Genomic DNA, 23,178 nt, shown 5'->3' with positions numbered 1-23,178 from the left:
GTGTTAATATAATGAAAGGTCTTCATTGGGGTAATCACATAAATGGGATTGTAAATGAAGGATACAGATCTCTGCACATGGTTATGAGGGTGTTCAGGGGTTGTAGTAAGGATGTAAAAGAGAGGGCATATAAGTCTGGTAAGACCCCAACTAGAGCATGGTTCCAGTTTATGGGACCCTCATTAGGATTACCTGATTTAAGAACTGGAAAAAATCCAAAGGAAAGCAGCTTGATTTGTTCGGGTGATTTCCGACCAAAGAGTAGCGTTACAAAAATGTTGCAAAGTTTGGGCTGGGAAGAATTGAGAGACAGGAGAGTTGCTCGACTAAGTGGTATGTAAAATTCTTAATTCCCATGGAGGGAATTGGATATTTTTCACCAATAGAGCATGTCAAAAACACATCAGATGTAAGGCTTTTCAGGCGTTTGCTCTATTAACCAGCATTTCATCTTAGGTCTGACATTACCCCCTGACGCTGGGGTGTATGCAGGTGAACTTTTCAGAAACCTATATAAGAGGCACAGTCTAACTGCATACGGGAGATAAATCTCCACAATGGAATTATTGCCCGCCTAGCAATTCCGAATGGAAAATTCTAAATTCCCATGGAGGGAATTAGATATTTTTCACCAATAGAGCATGTCAAAAACACATAAGTTGTAAGGCTTTTCAGGCGTTTCGTCTAGTGTCAGACCTAAGATGAAACGCTGGTTAATAGAGCAAATGCCTGAAAAGCCTTACATCTGATATGTAAGTGGTATGTTCCGAGCTGTCAGCGGAGAAATGGCGTGGAATGACATTAGTAGGCTAATAAGTTTGAGTGGCGTTTATAAAAGTAGGAAAGATCACAATATGAAGATAAAGTTGGAATTCAAGAGGACAAATTGGGGCAAACATTCATGTATAGGAAGGGGAGTTAGGGATTGGAATAACTTACCAAGGGAGATGTTCAATAAATTTCCAAATTCTTTGAAATCATTTAGGAAAAGGCTAGGAAAACAACAGATAGGGAATCTGCCACATGGGCGACTGCCCTAAATGCAGATCAGTATTGATTGATTGGATTGATTGAAATTAAATTATATGCTACGAGATGTGTGGTTGCTACGTTCTTAAAACCATATGGGAATCACGACACAATTATCAGAATTTTTTGCGTGAGGAATTTGGTGATTCTTCGTAGTTACTTCGGAAATTGTAAACGTTACAAGTTTCAAGTATTGTAAGCTTGTAGTCTGACGTTAGCTGGGCCTTTCCCAAACTTGCCAAGAAGTTGCTAAGTGAATTTGTGCTCAGCTCTTGAACTTGCCCTTAGTAGCTAAAGAAGATTATAAATGTTCTGGTAGGTGATTGGGCTAAGATAATTTTGAATCTTATTTGCTGGCAGTTCTCCACCCAAAATTTGTTTGGTGTGGTGGTCATGCACTCCCTTCAGCAGTGGTTCTTGAGTTTTCATGCCAAGTGCACATTCATTTAATAGGTGCAAATTGAGTAGTGAATATTCCCTTAGAAATGTACAAAATCTTATACTATCTGATGCTCTTACTGATGTGCAGTTCTTTGTCAACATTCAGATAGTCTTCTTGCGAGTGCCATTCTCTAGTCCCCATACCAAAGAACAAAGATACTATCCACGGCTTCCTCCTTGCTGAAGGTCTTCCTTAACTTGCTGAAAACATGAAATGTTATACTGTATAATAGTTCACATCATTTGCGAACTGTGTGGCCATTTTAGAATGCTTCACACTCTTTGTATCTGATCTTACTCTCAAAAGGACATGCACGAGTGGCATGCATCATGTTAAGTTTATAAATGTAAAACCATGTAATTCGTACCTCAGTGTAAATTAGGCTACATTATTTTGAGAGGAAAGTCATTAAAAACTGATGCCTTCATACATGTAGGAGAGTAATGTGTTCATTGCCAAGTTTAAGGTTCCACAAACTTGCCCTTAGAAATGTGCTTAGTTTTATAAGAAAATATTGTAAATTGTGCAACAGTTTTCATTTGATCTGTGCTTGCAGCCACTGCCATTGCCTGAAATCTATAACAGTGATTCCACTCCCATAATCCAGAACAGATAGCTGTGATTGCCAACTGTGACTAATGAAATGGCCTGATGAAAGTGGGCGTGCTCTCCCCTCAATCATCTGGGTTGCTTGTTATTGTGCACCCATGTACTCCTAATGATTTAGACCAATGGAGTGTTGCTACAATCCAGGTCTGTCTAGACAAAACGAGTGTCTCTGAGGATGTCTTGTCAACATTTTGTATCATGACTGATAATCGTGTTGCAACTAAGCCACTAGCAACAAGAGAGAATCGAGCTGTGGAAGTCCACAGCACGCTGTAGCTGTTTTTCCTGAGGTCCATATTGTGTTGCTCTACAGTTTAACACTTTACCGTTCATCTCTCGCCACTGATCTGCATTTAGGGCAGTTGCCCAGGTGGCAGATTCACTATCTGTTGTTTACCTAGTCTTTGCGTAAATAATTGCAAAGAATTTGGAAACTTATTGAACATCTCCCTTAGTAAATTATGCCAATCCCTAACTTCACTTCCTATAAACAAATATTCGCCCCACTTTGTCCTCTTGAATTGCAACCTTACTACGTTTATGCTCGCAGAGCGGCGTGAACGTAATTTTGGCCGCTGCTCGCAGTTAGACCGGAAAGAGTTAAAGAACCCTTGTGTAGCTAAATCCTGACACACTAAGATGAGTTCAAATGTATAGTAAAGAGTAAGTAAATATTATAAATTCAAAATTTAATGCAAGCAATTCACCTTCTAGGCTATTTCAGGATAAGAGAGATTGGTCCTATGCTGTTCCAATTTCATTAGCATCTTGCCTATCAAAGAGCTTGTGGTACTTAACGTCTCTTCAACACGTACTAAGTGTACGTAACACGACCTAATAGGTTGAAAGTCAGTTTCGATTACAATGCGGTCGTGAAAATTCAATATTCATTGACTTGGCTCTCAACAGGCGACTTAAACGCACTCTACAGTGTGATGGCAATAGTGCCAGACCTGTAGCTTAGATTCTTTCCAACAGAACAAAGATGGCCTAGGCCACCATAGCTCAATTGGTAGAGCAACCAACGCGAAATCGGGAGGTTGTGGGTTCGGATCCCACTGGTGTCCGGTTGGCCATTTTTGTTCTGTACTTAACATCCCTTCAACACGTACTAAATGTACGGAACACGACCTAATAGGTTGAAAGTCGGTTTCGATTATTCTCTACTTGCCTGACAATTTGAAGATTGTCAGATGGTACATAGGTAGATGCATAAAATACATTGCGTACAGTAATGTCCATATTAATCCAAATACAGTTCTCTCAGAACCATTATAATTGTTGGTAGAATCGTGCTTTCCTGCTAAATAATGGTCCTCCTTTCAAGAAAATTACACTGTAGGTATAGGGTAATGTTAATTGGACATTATTGGATGTTCCTATAATACAGTCAGTAGTTGAATGTCTCCGAGTAATATTGTATAAGTTTTTGTTATTGTATTATTGTACATCAAATTGACGGAGAACACCACACCTTAGAAACATTAGAATTTGTGATATTAGCCGAGCATACCCCTATGACACAGAGACAAATTGCTTCACAATGTGGTTTTGATGTGGCTGTGCTAAATTCACTTTTGAGGCGATAGCTAGAACCTGGAACCTTCTACATCGCTTAAGAAAGGAAACTGGTCAGAAGCCCAAGATTATACTAAAAGGCCATTTAATCATTAAGATGAATAGAATAAACCCCAGACTCTCAAATGTTGACCTAAACCGAGATTAAAGTCAGAGTAGGTGAAATGTTCATGCTGGTACAATTCCCTGCAGATTGTTGGAGTCAGGAAGAAGAGCCTACAGACCAGCAAACAAGCAACTTCTGATGGATGTAATGTGCAAAAAGTGAGTGATATGGGCTTAACTCCATACAGGCTGGACTGTGAAACATTGAAAGGAAGTTGTATTTTCAGATGAAAACCATTGTTAGGTTTCTTGTCAACATGTTCCACATGTGTATAAAGGAGCAACAGAGAAAGCGTCACTGACCCATATTCAACAAGCACCTATACATCCTCCAGAAGTTATGTTCTGGGGATGTTTTACTGAGAAGCGACCAGAACCGTTACTCTCTGTTAGGTGTATGGTGATCAATGACCAGCACGTAGAAATCCTTAGGAGGAGGATAGTGCCTGAGTTATAAAAACTCTCTCCAGATGATGTCAGTTTTTCAATAGTATCTTGCACCAGGCCACACATCCAAAAATGTGAAATTCTTTGAAAACATAAGCATTCCAGTGTTCCCTTATGCTGCAACTCATATCAACACATCAAATATTTATGGGCCATTTGTTAGAAGAAAATGGCAAAACTGAATTAATTTAGTGTGGTACTGGTATGGTTTCACGATGAAGACAGAAATAATACTTGTGCAGAATTGGTGGTATCCATGCCAAAACGTGTGTCTGCTATTTCAAAGAATAAAGGCAATATCAAGTATTAAGGTATGATTTTCTGTAATTGCAGAATAGATTTTCAGTAGTTTTTACCACCTTTGTTATGAGAACACTTCTATGTATCGTGTTCAAATTAATGTGCTCGAGTAAAAATAGTGGGATGTAAAATCTGTATTATTATTATTATTATTATTATTATTGTTATTATTATTATTATTATTAAAAATAATTAAATAATTATTAAAATAATATAAATAATAATTATAATAATATAATAATAATTATAATTAATAATAATAATAATAATTTTCACTCTACTGTAGTAGAGGAGGTCCTGAGAGTAAAGCTACATTAGGAAGAGTGTCTCTGAAATATATATATTTTTTTGCTAGGTGCTTTATGTCGCACTGACACAGATAGGTCTTGTAGCGACGATTGGATAGGAAAGGCCTAGTAGTTGGACGGAAGCGGCCGTGGCCTTAATTAAGGAACAGCCCCAGCATTTGCCTGGTGTGGAAATGGGAAACCATGGAAAAATATTTTCAGGGCTGCCGTCAGTGGGGTTCGAACCTACTACCTCCTGAATGCAATGACAACTACGTGACACGAACCACGCAGCCATTTGCTCGGTTCTCTTAATTTCTTCACCATCCGCTGAACTAGTAGGCATATGGACCTGCCCTATTGAGGTGGGCACTAACTTAGTGTCTATCTTAACGGCAATAATCTGTTCGCTATGGGCAATAATCTTTTCGCTATGCTGGTTACAGCAGCTTACCCACTACCATGTTTTCTTATTCATTATTTAACCAACTCCTGCATTTCCCCCTCCCAATTTTCTTTTTACAATCTGCTTTACGTCACACCGACACACAAGTCTTATGGCAACGATGGGATAGGAGAGAGCTATAAGTGGGAAGGAAGCAACCGTGGCCTTAATTAATGTACAGTCCCGGAATTAATGAAGGCCTTGGAAGCTTCCTTCGTGCTTCTAACCCTTTCCTATCCAATCGTTGCCACAGGACTTATCTGTGTTGGTGTGACGTAAAGCAATTTGTAAAAAATAAATAACTAAACTTAAAGAATATATGAATATATGTTTAATAGAATATGTAAAAGGAGATGAGAATCTTACTGTGATGAGAGACTGGAATGAAGTGGAAGACCAAGGAAGAGAAGGTAATTTAGTAGGAATTTCAACTGGGACAAAGGAATGAAAGAGGAAGTCAGTTGGTAAAATTCTGCAGCGATCATAATTTACTCGTTGCTAATACTTGGTTCAGACGTTACAAGTACACATGAGACCTACAAACACTGGAGGATATCAAGTAGATTTCATTATGATTAGCACAGATTCAGAAACCAGGTGTTGGATCGCAAGACCTTCCTGTGAGCAGACATGGACTCTGACCACAATTTGGCGCTTATGGAATGCTGCCTGAAGTTGAAGATCGGAAGGAATGCAAAGACAGGATCTAGACATGTCAAGGGGAAAAAGAGGGATGAATTGTTTCAAAGAACATCTTGCACAAGGACTAAATTAAACACAATCATCACTGATCACCTGCTCTAATTTTCTGAGGTTTGTTTGCTAGAAATTTAGGCACCCATTCAACCACGCTTTTGTTTAGTCCAACAGCTCTCATTTTCATTTTCATCAATCTCCCATAACCTAACTTATCAAAATCCTTGGAATAGCGATACAGTCCATTTGACCTGTATTGTGCTAGAATCTTACAAGCTGAGCCTCACTGGAATAACCTTCCCTAAACCTGAACTGCCTTCTACCAAACCAGTTAGTGTCTTCATATAATCAGAAAGAATGCTTTCCCAGAGCTTGTAAGCAACACATCGAGCAGACTGTCCTGTATTTATCCACTTATCACTTTTCCTTTTTTGTACACTGGGGCTAATATAGCAACTCTATATTCATTTGGTATAGCTCCTTCATGCAAACAGTAATCAAATTAGTACTTCATAATTCCTGCGATATTTCCTTGTGGTAACTCAAAGGAATATCATGTATAAAATCAGTCAAGTTTCACTGTACGGCAACATCCTAGCAGTTCCCACGAATCTACTACCCTTTCGTGAAAGGTGATACTCCCACATGGTGCGTCCCAGGTGGCGGATAGGGGAGTCCTAACCGGCTTGCCGGCGGACTTGAGGGAAATAAAATACCTCTCGCGGACCGAACACACTACCCCCTGCGGGTGGGTTACGCACATGTAGAATACACCCGCGGTATCCCCTGCCTGTCGTAATAGGCGACTAAAAGGGGCCCAAGGGGCTCTCAACTTGGGAGTGTGGATTGGCGACTACGGTTCCCGTACCTGAGTCTTGGCATTGCTTCCACTTACTTGTGCCAGGCTCGTCACTTTCGCCTATCCTGTCCGACCTCCCTTGGTTAACTCTTGTTCTTTTCCGACCCCGACGGTATTAGAGCATTCGAGGCCTAGGGAGTCTTTCATTTTCACGCCCTTTGTGGCCCTTGCCTTTCTTCGTCCGAAACTTCATTTTCGAAGTGACGGATCCCTTCTTTTTCTTTCTCTCTCTCTCTACCCCCTGTGGGTGGGGGACGCAGAAGGAAAATACACCCACAGTATCCCCTGCATGTCGTGAGCAGCGACTAAAAGGGGCGACCAAGGGATGATTGTCTTAGAACCATGAAACTACTTTTGATTAGTACCATCACGCAGGGAACACCATGGGTTACCTTTACTTGCGAGTAGTACCACTATATTAGGTACGAAATAGGTTTGTACTTAGTAGCAGCAGTGGGTGTGGACTGTGGGTTTCCAGCACCCGTGAGTCGTACCCATGTGAGCAACACCACGGGTCTGGGCGTTGCCTGTGATTAGTACCACTACATGAGCGACAACATGGGTCTGCGTTGCCTGTGATTAGTATCCACTATGTGAGGAACACCACGGGAATACCGGCGCCCGTGATTAGTACACCTAGGTGAGGAATCCCATTGGTTTGAGTTGGCTATGAGTGGCGCCATTGTGTGAGAAAAACCATAGGTTAGCGTTACCTGTATGACATACAATAGTTGTGAGTAGTACCATCATGTGTGGAACACCGTGAGTCTTCACTCCTTTTGATTAGTACCTCAACACGACACATACCATGGTTCTACTTTACTAATAATACCAATATAAATGGTCCGTTATTGGACCATGAAACTACTTTTGATTAGTACCATCACGCAGGGAACACTAGCGATAAGTACCATTCTGAGGGGCATTTGACCTCGATTTTGGACCCCTTTAGACAACAAGCATCCTCGATTCAGGATTGTGCTTTAGAATTTGTCCTTTGGTCAGTAATACTATTATTTATGATAGTTTTTTGAGTCGGATCCACTGATTGTTTTAAATTCATGTCCATTCATTCTTCATGATATTTTTTATTTTGGTCAGTGGATGATTTTTAACTTTGTCATTTCATTTCGTACTATTAGGGGCCAATGACCTCGATGTTAGGCCCCTTTAAACAAGCATCATCATCATCCTCCTAGCGGTTCCGTTAATGGCCAACAGTTGTCACTAAGGTCATGAATGGAGTCGACTCTTCGCGACTGTTCTCGACACATTTCTACTGATAACCGATCATCTGTAATGGAACTCGATTCGTTATCCGCATGAAAGGCTACTTGTTTGATGGTTTACAATGATGTGTCTCATGACCGCTAGGCAGCTCTTGCGCAGATCTGAAACATCAAGTTTCAAGGTATGAAGCGCCAATTACAGAATTCAAGACTCTACCAAAAACAGTGAAAATGTTTATTGCAGATATTAGAATGTATGAGCTACAGAAAACATGCGAAATACCATATGACTTGGTACTTTATTAAGTGGTGGGAACATACATGTAAGGGAGCTCCAGATTTCAAAAAATAAATATTCAAAACCGAATTTGAAATACAGGCATCGGGTAAAAATTTCAGGCGCCATGGCGACTGGGCACCCGGTATATTTCGACCCCTGCTAACTATTGAAGGCAAGCTGTAATGTCCACAAAAATAAGTGGCACGAGAATTCACAGCAGTGATTCTTAAGACAACTGTGTGTGGTTATTCTTGTCCAAAGGCGGGAAACAGCGATATTGGTGTAGTCATTGTCATGATAATAGTGATCAATTATTGCACTGAAACTTCTCAACCGGGCGAGTTGGCCGTGCGGTTAGGAGTGCGCCGCTGTGAGCTCGCATCCGGGAGATAGTGGGTTCGAACCCCACTGTCAGCAGCCCTGAAGATGGTTTTCCGTAGTTTCCCATTTTCACACCAGGCAAATGCTGGGGCTGTACCTTAATTAAGGCCACGGCCGCTTCCTTCCCGTTCCTAGGCCTTTCCTGTCCCATCGTTGCCATAAGACGTATCTATGTCGGTGCGACGCAAAAAAAAAAAAAAAGGCTAGAAACTTCTCAAATAGGCTAATTAACTTATGCTACATTGCTATGTTGTAATGTCATAGCATTTAGACTAATTTATACAAAGTTTGAAACGGACTAGTACCGAGCTCGATAGCTGCAGTCGCTTAAGTGCGGCCAGTATCCAGCATTCGGGAGATAGTAGGTTCGAACCCCACTATCGGCAGCCCTGAAGATGGTTTTCCGTGGTTTCCCATTTTCACACCAGGCAAATGCTGGGGCTGTACCTTAATTAAGGCCACGGCTGTTTCCTTCCCACTCCTAGCCCTTTCCTGTCCCATCGTCACGATAAGACCTATCTGTCGGTGCGACGTAAAGCAAGTAGCAAAAAAAAAAAAAGACTATCATTAAATTTTGTCTGAAATATCTAGATGTTATGTATTGTCAAATATAACTTTCCATTGTTAATTACCATGGTAATAATTACAAACCATAATGTGCTGGGCTGAGTAGCTCTGATAGTAGAGCACTGGCCTGAGCCAAACGTGGCAGGATCGATTCTGGCCTAGTCGGGTGGTATTTGAAGGTGCTGAAATACGTCAGCCTTTTGTCTGTGGAGTTACGGGCATGTAAAAGAACGCACGCGGGCCAAAATTCTGGCACCTCGGCGTCTCCGAAAACCCATAAAAATGTAGTTAGTGGGATTTAGAACAAATAACATTGTTAATATTGAACTATATTCCCACATTCATTATTAGGATCACATGAAATATAATTTAGAATTATATAATTCCATTGCTAATTAGTATGGTAACAATTACAAACCATTGCCACATTTGTAATTTAGCATCACATGAAACATGTAATTTAGAATTCTTTACAGTGGAAGAGCAAACGTCCAACTTACCAGTTTTCTTTCATCCATGCTCTTCTCATTGAAATCAGGCACAAACATTGTTATAATTTCTTAGCAAGCATTAGTTTACACCACATTATTGCTATAGGCATCTCATTTGACATCCCAAATAGGTCAACTTTCTGTTTCATTTATAAAATCTTCTTTGTTAATCAAATCTAAACTCATGGCTGGAATTAATGACTTGATTGATTCATTCATTCATTCATTCATTCATTCATTCTTCCGACAAGTACAATCCTAATGATGTGAAATTAACATACTATTACATTAAATGAAAAAAAAAAACCTCAAAATAATATTAACTCCATTGGAAGTCCATGTAAAAATAAAGAAGTAGAAATTAAGTTGTATATGAACTAATAATATAATACACTTTTCTTCACTAGCATAATATTGACATTTGAAAACAATATTACAAATACTCAGTTATATATGCACAAAATTTGACAAGACCAGGCAGGTTGGCTGTGTCATGCAAGCTGTGAGCTTGTATCCGGGAGATAGTGGGTTTGAACCCACGTGTTGGCAGCCCTGAATATGGTTTTCTGTGGTTCGCATTTTCACTCCAGGAAAATGCTGGGGATATACCTTAATAAGGCCACAGCCACTTCCTTCCCACTCTTGGGCATTTCCTATTCCATCGTCGCCATAAGTCCTATTTGTGTTGGTGCGACAAAGAGCAAATTGTGAACAAAATAAATAAAAATAAATTAACAAACTAACAATTGTAAATCTGTATTAGTGATGTCAATGATGACGATGAGGTAGGTGGTATCAGTAGAAGCAAGGAAGTGAATTTAAACTATGGGCTTAATAAAAGTCAACAGAGTGGAGTTTTAATTTAAAATAGAAAAGTTATTTCTTTACATTGTTTTACTTTGGAAATGTAGGTGCAAATATCTCTAGACTGTATTCATTGATATATTTATTACATATTTTTATTGATTTTAACACTGGCAAATTAATATAATTCTGGGTTCTTGATCTTGAGCAACAGGAGGAAATATACTTCTAGCGTTTAGATCAGTTTGGGACAGACAAGTTGAACAGGGAGAGCAAGCTAGGGTTACCAGTAGTAATATTGCTAAAGAACTGCAATTACTCGTCTATATTGCCAAGGATTTACAGCCAATCTGTTTCATTATATCATCGTAAGGATCACTTTTGGGGTAATTGTTAGTTATTTTGTAGAGCCTCCGTGGCTTATGCGGCAGTGCACCGGCCTATCACTGCTGGTTTCCGAGGTTCAAATCCCGGTCACTCCACGTGAGATTTGTGCCGGAAGAAACGGAGGTGGGACAGCTTTTTCCGGCTACTCTGATTTTCCCTGTCATCATTTATTCCAGCATTACTCTCCAATATTTCATTTCATCTGTCAGTCATTAATCATTGCCCCAGAGGAGTGCAACAGGCATTGGCAGTCAGCACAATTCTTATCCTCGCCGCTACCTGGGGACTTGATTAATTCCATCTCTGACCTGGTCAAATGACTGGGAACAGGCTGTGGATTTTCATTAGTTATTTTGTATGTAAGGTATCTAAGAAATTTATTTTGCACCATTTAAACTTTGTTTTTGTATACTTTGTAGCTGAGATTCGAAATGTGCGTTGCATATTCTAGCCGACTTCCTGCCAAGGAGTTGTAGAATAACTTAAATACCTTAGGATTTTGTGAAGTCACGTGTGCATCTTTTAATGAATCGTAACACTTGGTAATTATCTGCAACTACTTTGTGTACGGGGAACGTCAATATGGCATCAATATGCTCACAAACATCCCTGATAAAATTCGCTAATGACAAATTACATGTAATAAACTTCATTACGGTTCTGTATTAATATTTACAATCATATAATTATTATATATCTTATATATTATATTGGACTGTGCGAGACCAAGAAGAGGGGGTATGAGAGAGATTCCTCTGAAAGGACACAGGCTGTATTACAGTGGTGGACGTGAAACAAAAAATCATACTTAGAAAAGAAATCCAAGAATGTGTGGAGTCTACAAAATGCGTCAGCGATAGGATGATGGTGATGAGACTCTAGTTTGAAAATGGCATGAAAGATCTATTCCATTTTTATGCTCCAGAAGCGGGTTGCATAGATGAACATCTAGAGGACTTCCTAGAGGAAGTGGAGAGATGGATAGAAGATAAGGAAGTGCTGTTGATGGGAGATCTAAATGCACAAGTTGGAATGGAAAGGCCAGGAAAGGAAGATGTTGTAAGGCCCTTTGGATGTGGAAATATAAACCCAGAAGGCGAGTTGTTGGTTGATTTTTTTGCATGAGGAACCAAATTATTGTTGAAAACACCTGGTTTAGGAAGCAGAACAGTCAGAAGATTACAAGGTATGATTGGGAAGACAGACGAACAAAGACCATGATTGATTATGTAGTCATCAAGAAAGAACACTGGAAGAACCTTTTAGATGTTACAGCCATGCCTGAAGAAGCCTTTGGAGGAGATCATAGAGTTGTGATAGGATAACTGAAAGTGGGAAAGATTGAAAAACCCCCATTAAGAAGAGAGAAAGGAATTACAGCATAGAAGTTGAAAGAGAAAAGCATACAAGAAGAATTTCAAAGGGAAATAATACCCTTGGTACCCAGGACAGAGATAGGGAATGTTGAAGATGAATGGAAAAGATTTAAGGAAGCACTGGTTGGATGTGCCGAAAAGGTATGTGGTAGAACATCAGGAAACGTGAAAGACAAAGAGATGCACTGGTGGAATGATAGGGTAAAGAGTAAAGTGAAGGAAAAGAAAATGGCATGGAAAACATCTAAGACTGAAGAAAGTAGAAGAAACTATACATACATACATACATACATACATACATACATTATCATTATAGACTGTTATGCCTTTCAGCGTTAAGTCTGCAGGCCTCTGAGAATTTACTAAACGTCGCCACAATCCTCGATTTGCAACTAGTGTTGTGGCCTCATTTAGTTGTATACCTCTTATCTTTAAATCGTTAGAAACCGAGTCTAACCATCGTCGTCTTCGTCTCCCTCTACTTCTCTTACCCTCCATAAGAGTCCATTATTCTCCTAGGTAACCTATCCTCCTCCATTTGCCTCACATGACCCCACCACCGAAGCCTGTTTATGCGTACAGCTTCATCCATCAAGTTCATTCCTAAATTAGCCTTTATCTCCTCATTCCGAGTACCCTCCTGCCATTGTTCCCACCTGTTTGTACTAGCAATCATTCTCGCTACTTTCATGTCTGTTACTTCTAACATATGAATAAGATATCCTGAGTCCACCCAGCTTTCGCTCCCGTAAAGCAAAGTTGGTCTGAAAACAGACCGATGTAAAGATAGTTCCGTCTGGGAGCTGACTTCCTTCTTACAGAATACTGCTGATCGCAACTGCGACCTCACTGCACTAGCTTTACTACACCTTGATTCAATCTCACTTACTATATTACCATCCTGGGAGAAAACACAACCTAAATACTTGAAATTATCGACCTGTTCTAACTTTGTATCACCAATCTGACATTTGATTCTGTTGAATTTCTTACCTACTGACATCAATTTAGTCTTCGAGAGGCTAATTTTCATACCATACTCATTGCACCTATTTTCAAGTTGCAAGATATTAGACTGCAGGCTTTCGGCACAGTCTGCCATTAAGACCAAGTCGTCAGCATAGGCCAAACTGCTTACTACATTTCCACCTAACTGAAACCCTCCCTGCCATTTTATACCTTTCAGCAGATGATCCATGTAAACTACGAACAGCAAAGGTGAAGGATTACAGACTTGTCTAACTCCTGTAAGTGCCCTGAACCAAGAACTCATTCTACCATCAATTCTCACTGAAGCCCAATTGTCAACATAAATGCCTTTGATTGATTTTAATAATCTACCTTTAATACCATAGTCCTGCAGTATGGTGAACATCTTTTCCCTCGGTACCCTGTCATATGCTTTCTCTAGATCTATGAAACATAAACACAACTGCCTATTCCTCTCGTAGCATTTTTCAATTACCTGGCACATACTGAAAAACTGATCCTGACAGCCTCTCTCTGGTCTGAAACCATACTGGTTTTCATCCAACTTCCTCTCAACGACTGATCGCACCCTCCCTTCCAGGATGCCAGTGAATACTTTGCCTGGTATACTAATCAATGAGATACCTCGATAGTTGTTGCAATCCTTCCTGTTCCCTTGCTTATAGATAGGTGCAATTACTGCTTTTGTCCAATCTGAAGGTACCTTACCAACACTCCACGCTAATTTTACTACTCTATGAAGCCATTTCATCCCTGCCTTCCCAATGTACTTCACCATTTCAGGTCTAATTTCATCTATTCCTGCTGCCTTATGACAATGGAGTTTATTTACTATCCTTTCCACTTCCTCAAGCATAATTTCACCAACATCCTTTTCCTCCTCCCCATGAGCTTGGCTGTTTGCAACACCACCATGATGATTTCCTTTTACATTGAGAAGATGTTCAAAATATTCCCTCCACCTCTCCAGTGATTCCCTGGGATCTATTATGAGTTCACCTGAATTACTCAAAACACTGTTCATTTCCTTTTTCCCTCCCTTCCTAAGATTCTTTATTACTGTCCAGAAAGGTTTCCCTGCTGCTTGACCTAGCCTTTCCAGGTTATTACCAAAATCTTCCCATGACTTCTTTTTGGATTCAACAACTATTTGTTTCGCTCTGTTTCTTTCATCTACGTACCAATCCCTGTCTGCCTTGGCCCTTGTTTGGAGCCATTTCTGATAAGCCTTCTTTTTACGTTTACAGGCTGCTCTCACTTCATCATTCCACCAAGATGTTCGCCTTTTCCCATCTTCACACACAGTTGTTCCTTGGCATTCCCTTGCTGTTTCTATTACAGCATCCCTGTATGCCACCCATTCACTTTCTATATCCTGAACCTCCTTACTGTCTACTGTTCGAAACTTCTCACCAATCATATCCATGTACTTATGTCTAATTTCCTCGTCCTGGAGACTTTCTACCCTTATTCATTTGCAGACAGATTTCACTTTCTCTACCCTAGACCTTGAGATACTTAGTTCACTACAGATGAGATAGTGGTCTGTATCATCGAAAAATCCGCGAAAAACTCGTACATTCCTAACAGATTTCCTGAATTCAAAGTCTGTTGAGATATAGTCTGTTATGGATCTGGTACCCCTAGCCTCCCATGTGTAGCGGTGAATAGCCTTATGCTTGAAGAATGTATTCGTAACTGCTAAACCCATACTAGCACAGAAGTCCAGCAAACGCTTCCCATTCCCATTAGCTTCCATATCTTCCCCACATTTACCAATCACCCTTTCGTATCCTTCAGTTCTATTCCCAACTCTCGCATTGAAATCGCCCATTAGCACTATTCTATCCTTGCTGTTGACCCTGACCACGATGTCACTCAATGCTTCATAAAACTTGTCAACTTCATCCTCATCTGCACCCTCACATGGTGAATACACGGACACAATTCTTGTCCTAATTCCTCCAACTGGCAAATCTACCCACATCATTCGCTCATTTACGTGCCTAACAGAAACTATGTTGCGTGCAATGGTATTCCTGATAAAGAGCCCTACCCCAGACTCTGCCCTTCCCTTTCTAACAACCGTCAAGTACACTTTATAATCTCCTATCTCTTCTTCATTATCTCCCCTTACCCGAATATCACTTACTCCTAGCACATCCAGATGCATCCTCTTTGCTGACTCAGCCAGTTGTACCTTCTTTCTTCCATAAGCCCCATTAATATTGATAGCTCCCCATCTAATTGCATTTCGTTCGCCAAGTTATTTCCAAGGAGTCCCTCGCCTGTCAAATGGGAGTGGGACTCCATTACTCCCATAGGTCCGAGGCTTGCTTAAAGTGTTCTGAGCTCGGTAAATTCATGAAGCAGGATGCTTCCCTACTTGCACATAGTCCAAGTGAGGATCTCTCCTCTAACGGGTTATGGACTACCGGTGAATTGTATAGTCCTAGCCGCCTGAGCACAAGGAGGGCCACAACTCAGAATATGTCCGAGATGCTCGCTCCCGTTCCATAGCAACTGGTATCCCGACTCTCAGGACCACATACTAGGCCACTCAGCCATTGCCCATGGTTCACGAACTAGGACGTGACTACAGTAACCCACAAACATGAACCAGTGGAAGCAAAAAATTTGGCCAAGAAAGTTGTGGAGGAAGAAAAGAGGAAAAGCTGGGCCTTATTCACACAGAAATTGAGAGATGATACGCAGGGCAGCAAGAAATTATTGTATGGTATCTTAAAAAACAAAAAGAGATCAAGTAAACACCAGATTTGTGAAGGATGAAGGCGGACAATGTTAACAAAGCCAGAAGAAATAAGAAATAGATGGAGAGAGTATTTTCACAAGTTGCTGAACATGAGAACTAATCAGTTCTTCAATGGATGGCCAGGAAAGGCAATAGAAAGGAAAAACTGGTGGAATAGATGAAATTTCAGTGGAGATGATAAGAGGCAGCTGGAGCTGTAGGCCTGCAGTGGACATATCAAGTTCTCAGGATTGTCTGGGTGAATAAGGAGGTTCCTCAGGTTTTGCAAAAAGGAATAATTATCCGAAATTTCAGGAAAGGTGATAAGAAAGTATTGAACAACTGCAGGGAAATACTCTGATATCCCATGTTGCTAAGATAATGGAGAGGATACTGGAAAGTAGGATAAGGTTGAGGGTTGAAAATCAGATATAGGAAAATCAGTTTGGTTTCAGAGGTGGAAGGTCAACAATAGAGCCCATTTTCATTATGAGACAACTAATGGAAAAGCAATGAGAGTATAGGAATGATATGCTGATGACATTCATTGACATTGAAAAGGCATATGACAGTGTCCCTAGGACTAAAGTTTGGGACAGTCTGGTGCAAAAAGGAATTGGACATGGATTAATAACAATGATCATGGCAGTGCACAAGGAATGTTGTAGTTGCGTGCAAACACAAGTTGGCAGGACCAGTTTGTTCAAAATCACTAGTGGGCTGAAACAGGGAAGTGTTCTATCACCAATCTTGTTTACAATAGTAATAGATGACATCATGAAAACAGCAAAAGCAGTATATGGAGGAAGAGAAATGAACATGTTATTGTTTGCAGATGATATTGTGAGTTGGGGAGAAGACGACATGAATGTTTAAGAACAGTTGGATGTGGTGAATGGGAAGATCAAAGAATGTGGATTGAAAAGAAGTGTAGAAAAGAGTAAAACTCTTGCTATGACTTGAGGGGAGAAGGAAGGGAAAGGTCGGATTAAACTTCCAGACGAGCCCCTGGAAGTAGTAGAGACGTTCAAATACCTGGGGTGTGAATTAATGGAGAATGCTGAACTGGATGCTGAAATTAGTAAGAGGATTCAAGCTAGAAGGTGTTTCCATCATAGTGTAAGAAACATTTTATGGGACAAAGATATGCCAATGGAAGCAAAAGAAACTATGTACAAGATGTATTACGTACCTATAACAACTTATGGAGCAGAAACTTGGACAGTGACAAAGAAGATGAGAGTCGAATACAGGCAGCTGAAATGAAAGGAAATTCTTAAGTTCCCATGGAGGGAATTAGATATTTTTCCACCAATAGAGCACGTCAAAAATCAGATGTAAGGCTTTTTTCAGGCGTTTTGCTCTATCAACCAGCGTTTAGTCTTCGGTCTAACACTAGACTCATCAGAGTGGGATGTGTCAGACAACTACCCACTGATGAGTCTAGTGTCAGACCTAAGACGAAACGCTGGTTGATAGAGCAAAATGCCTGAAAAAAGCCTTACATCTGAGCTGAAATGAAGTTCTTGAGGAGTATGATACAGAAGAGAGAAAATAAGGAATGAGAAAATCCGGGAAGAAATTGGAGTCGAAAAAATGAATGATGGAATAGAGAAGAGCCGATTTAAGATGGCATGGAAACATAAAGCGAATGAGTGATGAAAGAATGCCAAAAAGTGATGGAAATGCAAATGCAAGGAAGGAGAGGCTGTGGACGACCACGACTGAGATGAAAAGACCCAATCCAACGGAGTATTAGAAAAAGAAACCTGGACTGGGACACAGTGTTGGAGGAGGAGTGGTGGAAAGACCGAAGAAACTGGAGAGGAACCATATTTGCCCCTACCCAGCTGCAGCTGGATAATGGCAAATGATAATTATTATAATTTATTGTTCCACATGGTCATTACTATAGTATGTTACAATTAAAAAATTGAAACACTTGTTAAAATTGTTCATGTAGGTTGTATTTCAGTCCATTGGACCATCCTCAGCTACGGATCATTTATACATTTAAAAATGTACACAATTATGCATTTGAATTCGATATATGATAAAATTCATGTCCCATTCATCGATATGTTGAAAAGACTGTTTAGTGTAGTAAACACTTCATAACATTGTTTTGTATAGAACTTTGTGAAAGTCATTTGGGGAATGTTAGAAGAATAATGGATACAGACTGTTAAAAATCATATTCCTGGAATAGCTTGATGTTGATATGGAGATGTTGCATAAAGATAGAATGGAGGTAGCAAAAGATGTTATTTTGAGTAGATTTGAAGAATGTGTAGAAAAGAAAGAAGAAACAAGAAGGATGGAAAACGGTTATTACTATATGTTCTCACTCCCCATTGCCCACAAATTGCTTTCTCATTTGCAGTCAGGAACATGTCAGCGCCAAGAAGTAGAATGAGTTGGCTGTGCGGTTAGGGGTGCATGGCTGTGAGTTCAGGAGATAGTGGGTTTGAACCCCACTGTCGGCAGCCCTGAAGATGGTTTCCTGTGGTTTCCCATTCCCACTCCTAGACTTTTCCTATCCTATCGTCGCCATGAGACCTGTCTGTGTTGGTGTGACGTAAAGAAGAAAAACAGATTTTCCACTATGAGTGAACCTATGGATGACGAGTCTTTTTTATACTGCTGGGCCGAGTGGCTCAGACAGTTCAGGCGCTGGCCTTCTGACCCCAACTTGGCAGGTTCGATCCTGTCTCAGTCCGGTGGTATTTGAATGTGCTCAAATACGACAGCCTCGTGTCGGTAGATTTACTGGCACATGAAAGGACTCCTGCGGGACTAAATTCTGGCACCTCGGCGTCTCCAAAAACCGTAAAATAAGTTAGTGAGATATAAAGCAAATAACATTATTATTCATTTTTATTTTTCTATGGGTCAACATTTGAATATATTTTAAACACATTATGGAAAGGCATCTTGCTCGGTATTTACAAAAATATTTATAAACATAGGTCAGAGAAATAATCCAAATTTAAACCTTACTGAAATTTCAGAAAAAGTGAATACATTACTTGGTGAATTATTAAACATTACAGCAATATTCCTTCTATAACGCATAATACACCTGTTTCCTTGCCTCCCACACTCCTCTTTTAGCTCCCCTCCCCTGCGTCATCGCTAACACTTCCGCAGCAACCGGACAACCTGCTGGCAGGCAGCATACAGAAATTTGAAGCCAATGGGGGTGAGTACATAATAACTGTTTTCTCCCTTTCTTGTTTTCTTTTTTCTAGTTAGTTTTCTGTGTTTTTAGGCATTTTTCAAATGTACTTAAAATAACACCTTTTTTTGCTGTCGCTGTTCCATGAAACATTTCTATAGTGATATAAAGCTCTTCCAAAAATAGTCTGTCACTTTTAAGATCTGGTTATTATTTTTATAATGTTCCCCAATCGATATCAAGAAGTTTCATACAAAACATATTAATTTGTGTTGACTGTATTGAACAGACCTTTTAACATATCAGTGTATTATAGTATTACAAGCTCACCGGACAAAAAATTTGTCACCCTAGTATGCACGCACAGCTGGATCATTAAGTCTGTCCAGGTGGCACAGGGAACGAGTCCTGTGCTCAACCGCAGGCGTGAGCATGGACGTTTCAAGTGGACAGTGTAGGTCAACATGGGTAGATGAAAGGATGTGACAGAGTGGCAAAAAGGGGCAATTGTGTTTGGTTGTGCCTATGTCCATACTGTGCTGTAAGTTGCTGGATTTGTTGGTGTTTTGCAGTAGACTGTTCAACATGTCTACAAGCAGTGGTATACTACATGTGGCCATGAAACACAACTTCATACTTGTGGTCGGAAAAAGATTCTGACTGAGAGGGACCGGAGACGCATTTCACAGCTTGTGAATCAAAATCGCTTCCAAACACAACAGGAATTGCTACATTCAGTGAATGAAGATCCATCCCAACCTGTTAGCGAGAGAACACTGTGGTGGGAACTGCATGCAATGAACATTTGGAGTCGGTTACCTTGCAACAGGTCATTGCTCGCAGAGTCACGTAAAACTGCGTGTCTTCAGTGGGCTAGAAATCATCGAACGTGGATAGTAGTTGACTGGCGGAACGTAATGGGGTCTGACGAATCACATTTTTGCCTGTAATCCAAGGACGCATGTCGTCGAGTGCACTGAAGGCCAAATGGAAATATTTCAGCTCACTAACATCTTCAAAGAGCATAATTTTAATATATCTTGCAGAATTAACAACCCAAATTCTAAGTTATTGTATAATGTACGTATTATTAATATGCACAATGTTTTGTTGGCTTAACTGGGAGAAGTTTTCCTACAGGCTATCAAGAGCATGCAAATGCTAAAATATACAATAGATTTTCTGCAGTGAGTGAACACATGGATCACCACAACCATACATAAACCTCCATAGATCAAGATTTAGGTATTTTATATATAATACAGAAAGGCACCTTGCTTAACATTAATTTTGTGAAAATATTCACATTTAGATCAAAGAAATAATCTGAATAAAATCTCAGAAAAAATTGTTATGCTATGTACTGGGTGAGTTGGCCATGCGGTTAAGGGCGCTCAGCTGTGGGCTTGTGTCTGGGAGATAGTGGGTTCGAACCCCATTGCTGGCAGTCCTGAAGATGGTTTTCCATTGTTTCCCATTTTTACATCTGGCAAGTGCTGAGGCTGTACCTTAATGAAGGCCACGGTCGCTTCCTTCCCACTCCCAGGCCTTTCCTATCCCATCGTCGCCATAAGACTTATCTGTGTCGGTGCACAGTGAAGCAAAATTGTAAAAAATGTATACTATACAGTGAAATAATAAATATTAATAGCATGCAACATATCAACCTTTTACCAAAAACACACAATACTCCTCCAGTCTGTCATCCTCTCCCTTTGCCATTCCTTCCCCTCAACAGTGGTAGCAATACATAGTGATCAGCCGGCCTTCCAGTTTGGTGTCAGGTTGGCTGGCGGACAGCGAGTAACTGAGGGCGGCCGATGGGGAGTGAGTACACAGATTTTATTTTCATACCCAAATTTTTCTTTTAATTCCTTTCTTCTAATTTTTCCTTTTCTAGGTATCTTCAAGATTCAGATAAACATGCATATAATTCCCATTTCAAGTTAATGCAACTTTAATGTACCCTGTTGACAGGCCTAAAATACATTTGCTAAATTATATTTTATTAATGCATGATGCAATTTTTCTATCTTTTTTTATGATGTTCTGCTATATAAACATTAAGAAAGGAACATTTTATTCTGAACTTTTTAATCAACCTATGAATGAGAGGACCATATTTAAGTGATGGAAAAATTGATTTGATCTTTTATAATAATATTTTTAAAATGTGTTAATTTTGCATTATGTTGTTAAAAGTTTGGTTCGAAACTGAATTTATAATTTATTTCCATAAAACAAAGCATGTGGCGGCCCTAGTGATGGAGACTGAGTGAACATGGTAGGAATAAACTTATGTAGTTCATGCATCAAAGTGCATTATATCAGTATTCATTTCGTGCATTTATGAGATGTTTATTTAAAATTTGTTTTCATAAAGCATTTATGAGTCCATCAAGAGACACCCATATATTAAAATGTTAAAGGACCTCTTTCCATAGTAAAATTCCAGCACTCCAGCATTGTTGAAGGGGTGCTGAACACACAGCGAAGGAATAACATATTTCTGAGGGACTGAAAGGTGATTTTTCTGTTACAGTTGGTGAACATCAGCTTACAAAACATAAGGTTGCAGTGAAGATCCTAAATAGACAAAAGATCAAAAGTCTTGATGTTGTTGGAAAAATTAGGAGAGAAATCCAAAATCTCAAACTATTTCGCCATCCACATATAATAAAATTGTAAGTATGTTGCAAGGACTTAAGGGCGAATTCATAGACAGCACTTATACATGTCCTCTTATAGGCTAGGTTTTTATTTCATGTTACCAACATGTCCCAATTATTCCTGTAAGTGGACCTCCTCCCACCGGGCGAGTTGGCCGTGCGCGTAGAGGCGCGCGGCTGTGAGCTTGCATCCGGGAGATAGTAGGTTCGAATCCCACTATCGGCAGCCCTGAAGATGGTTTTCCGTGGTTTCCCATTTTCACACCAGGCAAATGCTGGGGCTGTACCTTAATTAAGGCCACGGCCACTTCCTTCCAACTCCTAGGCCTTTCCTATCCCATCGTCGCCATAAGACCTATCTGTGTCGGTGCGATGTAAAGCCCCTAGCAAAAAAAAGGACCTCCTCCATACACTTAAGTGACTCACATTCATGTGGGAGCAAGATGGAGAATACTGATTTTGCTGAGTATGTTGAATTTCATGCACAGAATGCTTTCCATGCACATAAAAGATAGTTGAGAGACATCAGTGTTCTCCCTAGGACCAGCCGTTTTTAGAGACCGCCCGGCTAACATAACCTGGATATGTGCTAGTTACATAATATTGATACATATTTGAGTCACTGCATGCTCCTAATTAAAATGTAGTCTAAATACTCTAAAACTCATAATTTCAATGATAAATTTCTAGTAGTGTGCATAATTGCATCAATTTCATCAGTTTTTAGATATTTACCTTGACTATCAGGTAGTGTCGTGTGCGAGCAGTGTCAGGATTGGCGTGGAATTGTAAGCGAGCACTTAATTTTGCATTACGTCACAAACCCATAGGGCATTCCACAGGAACAGAGTGGTAAGCCCCGGTACTATCGATTATGAACGAGCAGTAGAACTGTAGAAGTTCAAAATACTCTGTTATGACTTGTTCGGGGTAATAACACTAAAATAGTTCCATTTTGTTGTTAATATTTACCTGTCTGAAAGTTTGAGTGGCATCTTTAAAAGTAGGAAAGATCACAATATGAAGATAAAGTTGGAATTCAAGAGAACAAATTGGGGCAAATTTTCATTTGTAGGAAGGGGAGTTGGCCCCGTGGTGTAGGGGTAGCGCGCCTGCCTCTTACCCGGAGGACCCGGGTTCGATTCCTGGCCAGGTCAGGGATTTTTAGCTGGACCTGAGGGCTGGTTCGAGGTCCACTCAGCTTACGTGATTAGAATTGAGGAGCTATCTGACGGTGAGATAGCGGCCCCGGTCTAGAAAGCCAAGAATAACGGCCA

The 23,178-nt window shown here is 40.2% G+C and overlaps 1 protein-coding gene across 4 annotated transcripts in view; it reads left to right on the top strand.

The window, feature by feature from the left end:
* The window catches only part of LOC136864091 (5'-AMP-activated protein kinase catalytic subunit alpha-2), a 460,086-nt gene that overhangs the window by 7,550 nt on the left and 429,358 nt on the right, over nt 1–23,178 (top strand). For 3 of the 4 annotated variants that reach the window (XM_067140653.2, XM_068226161.1, XM_068226162.1), the window contains exon 2: nt 21,775–21,916. The exons of the other annotated variant lie outside the window; for it this stretch is intronic. In XM_067140653.2, coding sequence (XP_066996754.1) covers nt 21,775–21,916 — 142 coding nt within the window. The remainder of the gene's footprint in view (nt 1–21,774; nt 21,917–23,178) is intronic. 4 annotated transcript variants of the gene reach the window in all.

Source organism: Anabrus simplex, chromosome 2, assembly GCF_040414725.1.
Source record: "Anabrus simplex isolate iqAnaSimp1 chromosome 2, ASM4041472v1, whole genome shotgun sequence".
Taxonomy (NCBI): Eukaryota; Metazoa; Arthropoda; class Insecta; order Orthoptera; family Tettigoniidae; genus Anabrus; species Anabrus simplex.
The sequence above is the reverse complement of the archived record's forward strand: the minus strand, read 5'-3'. Positions and strand labels throughout refer to the sequence as shown.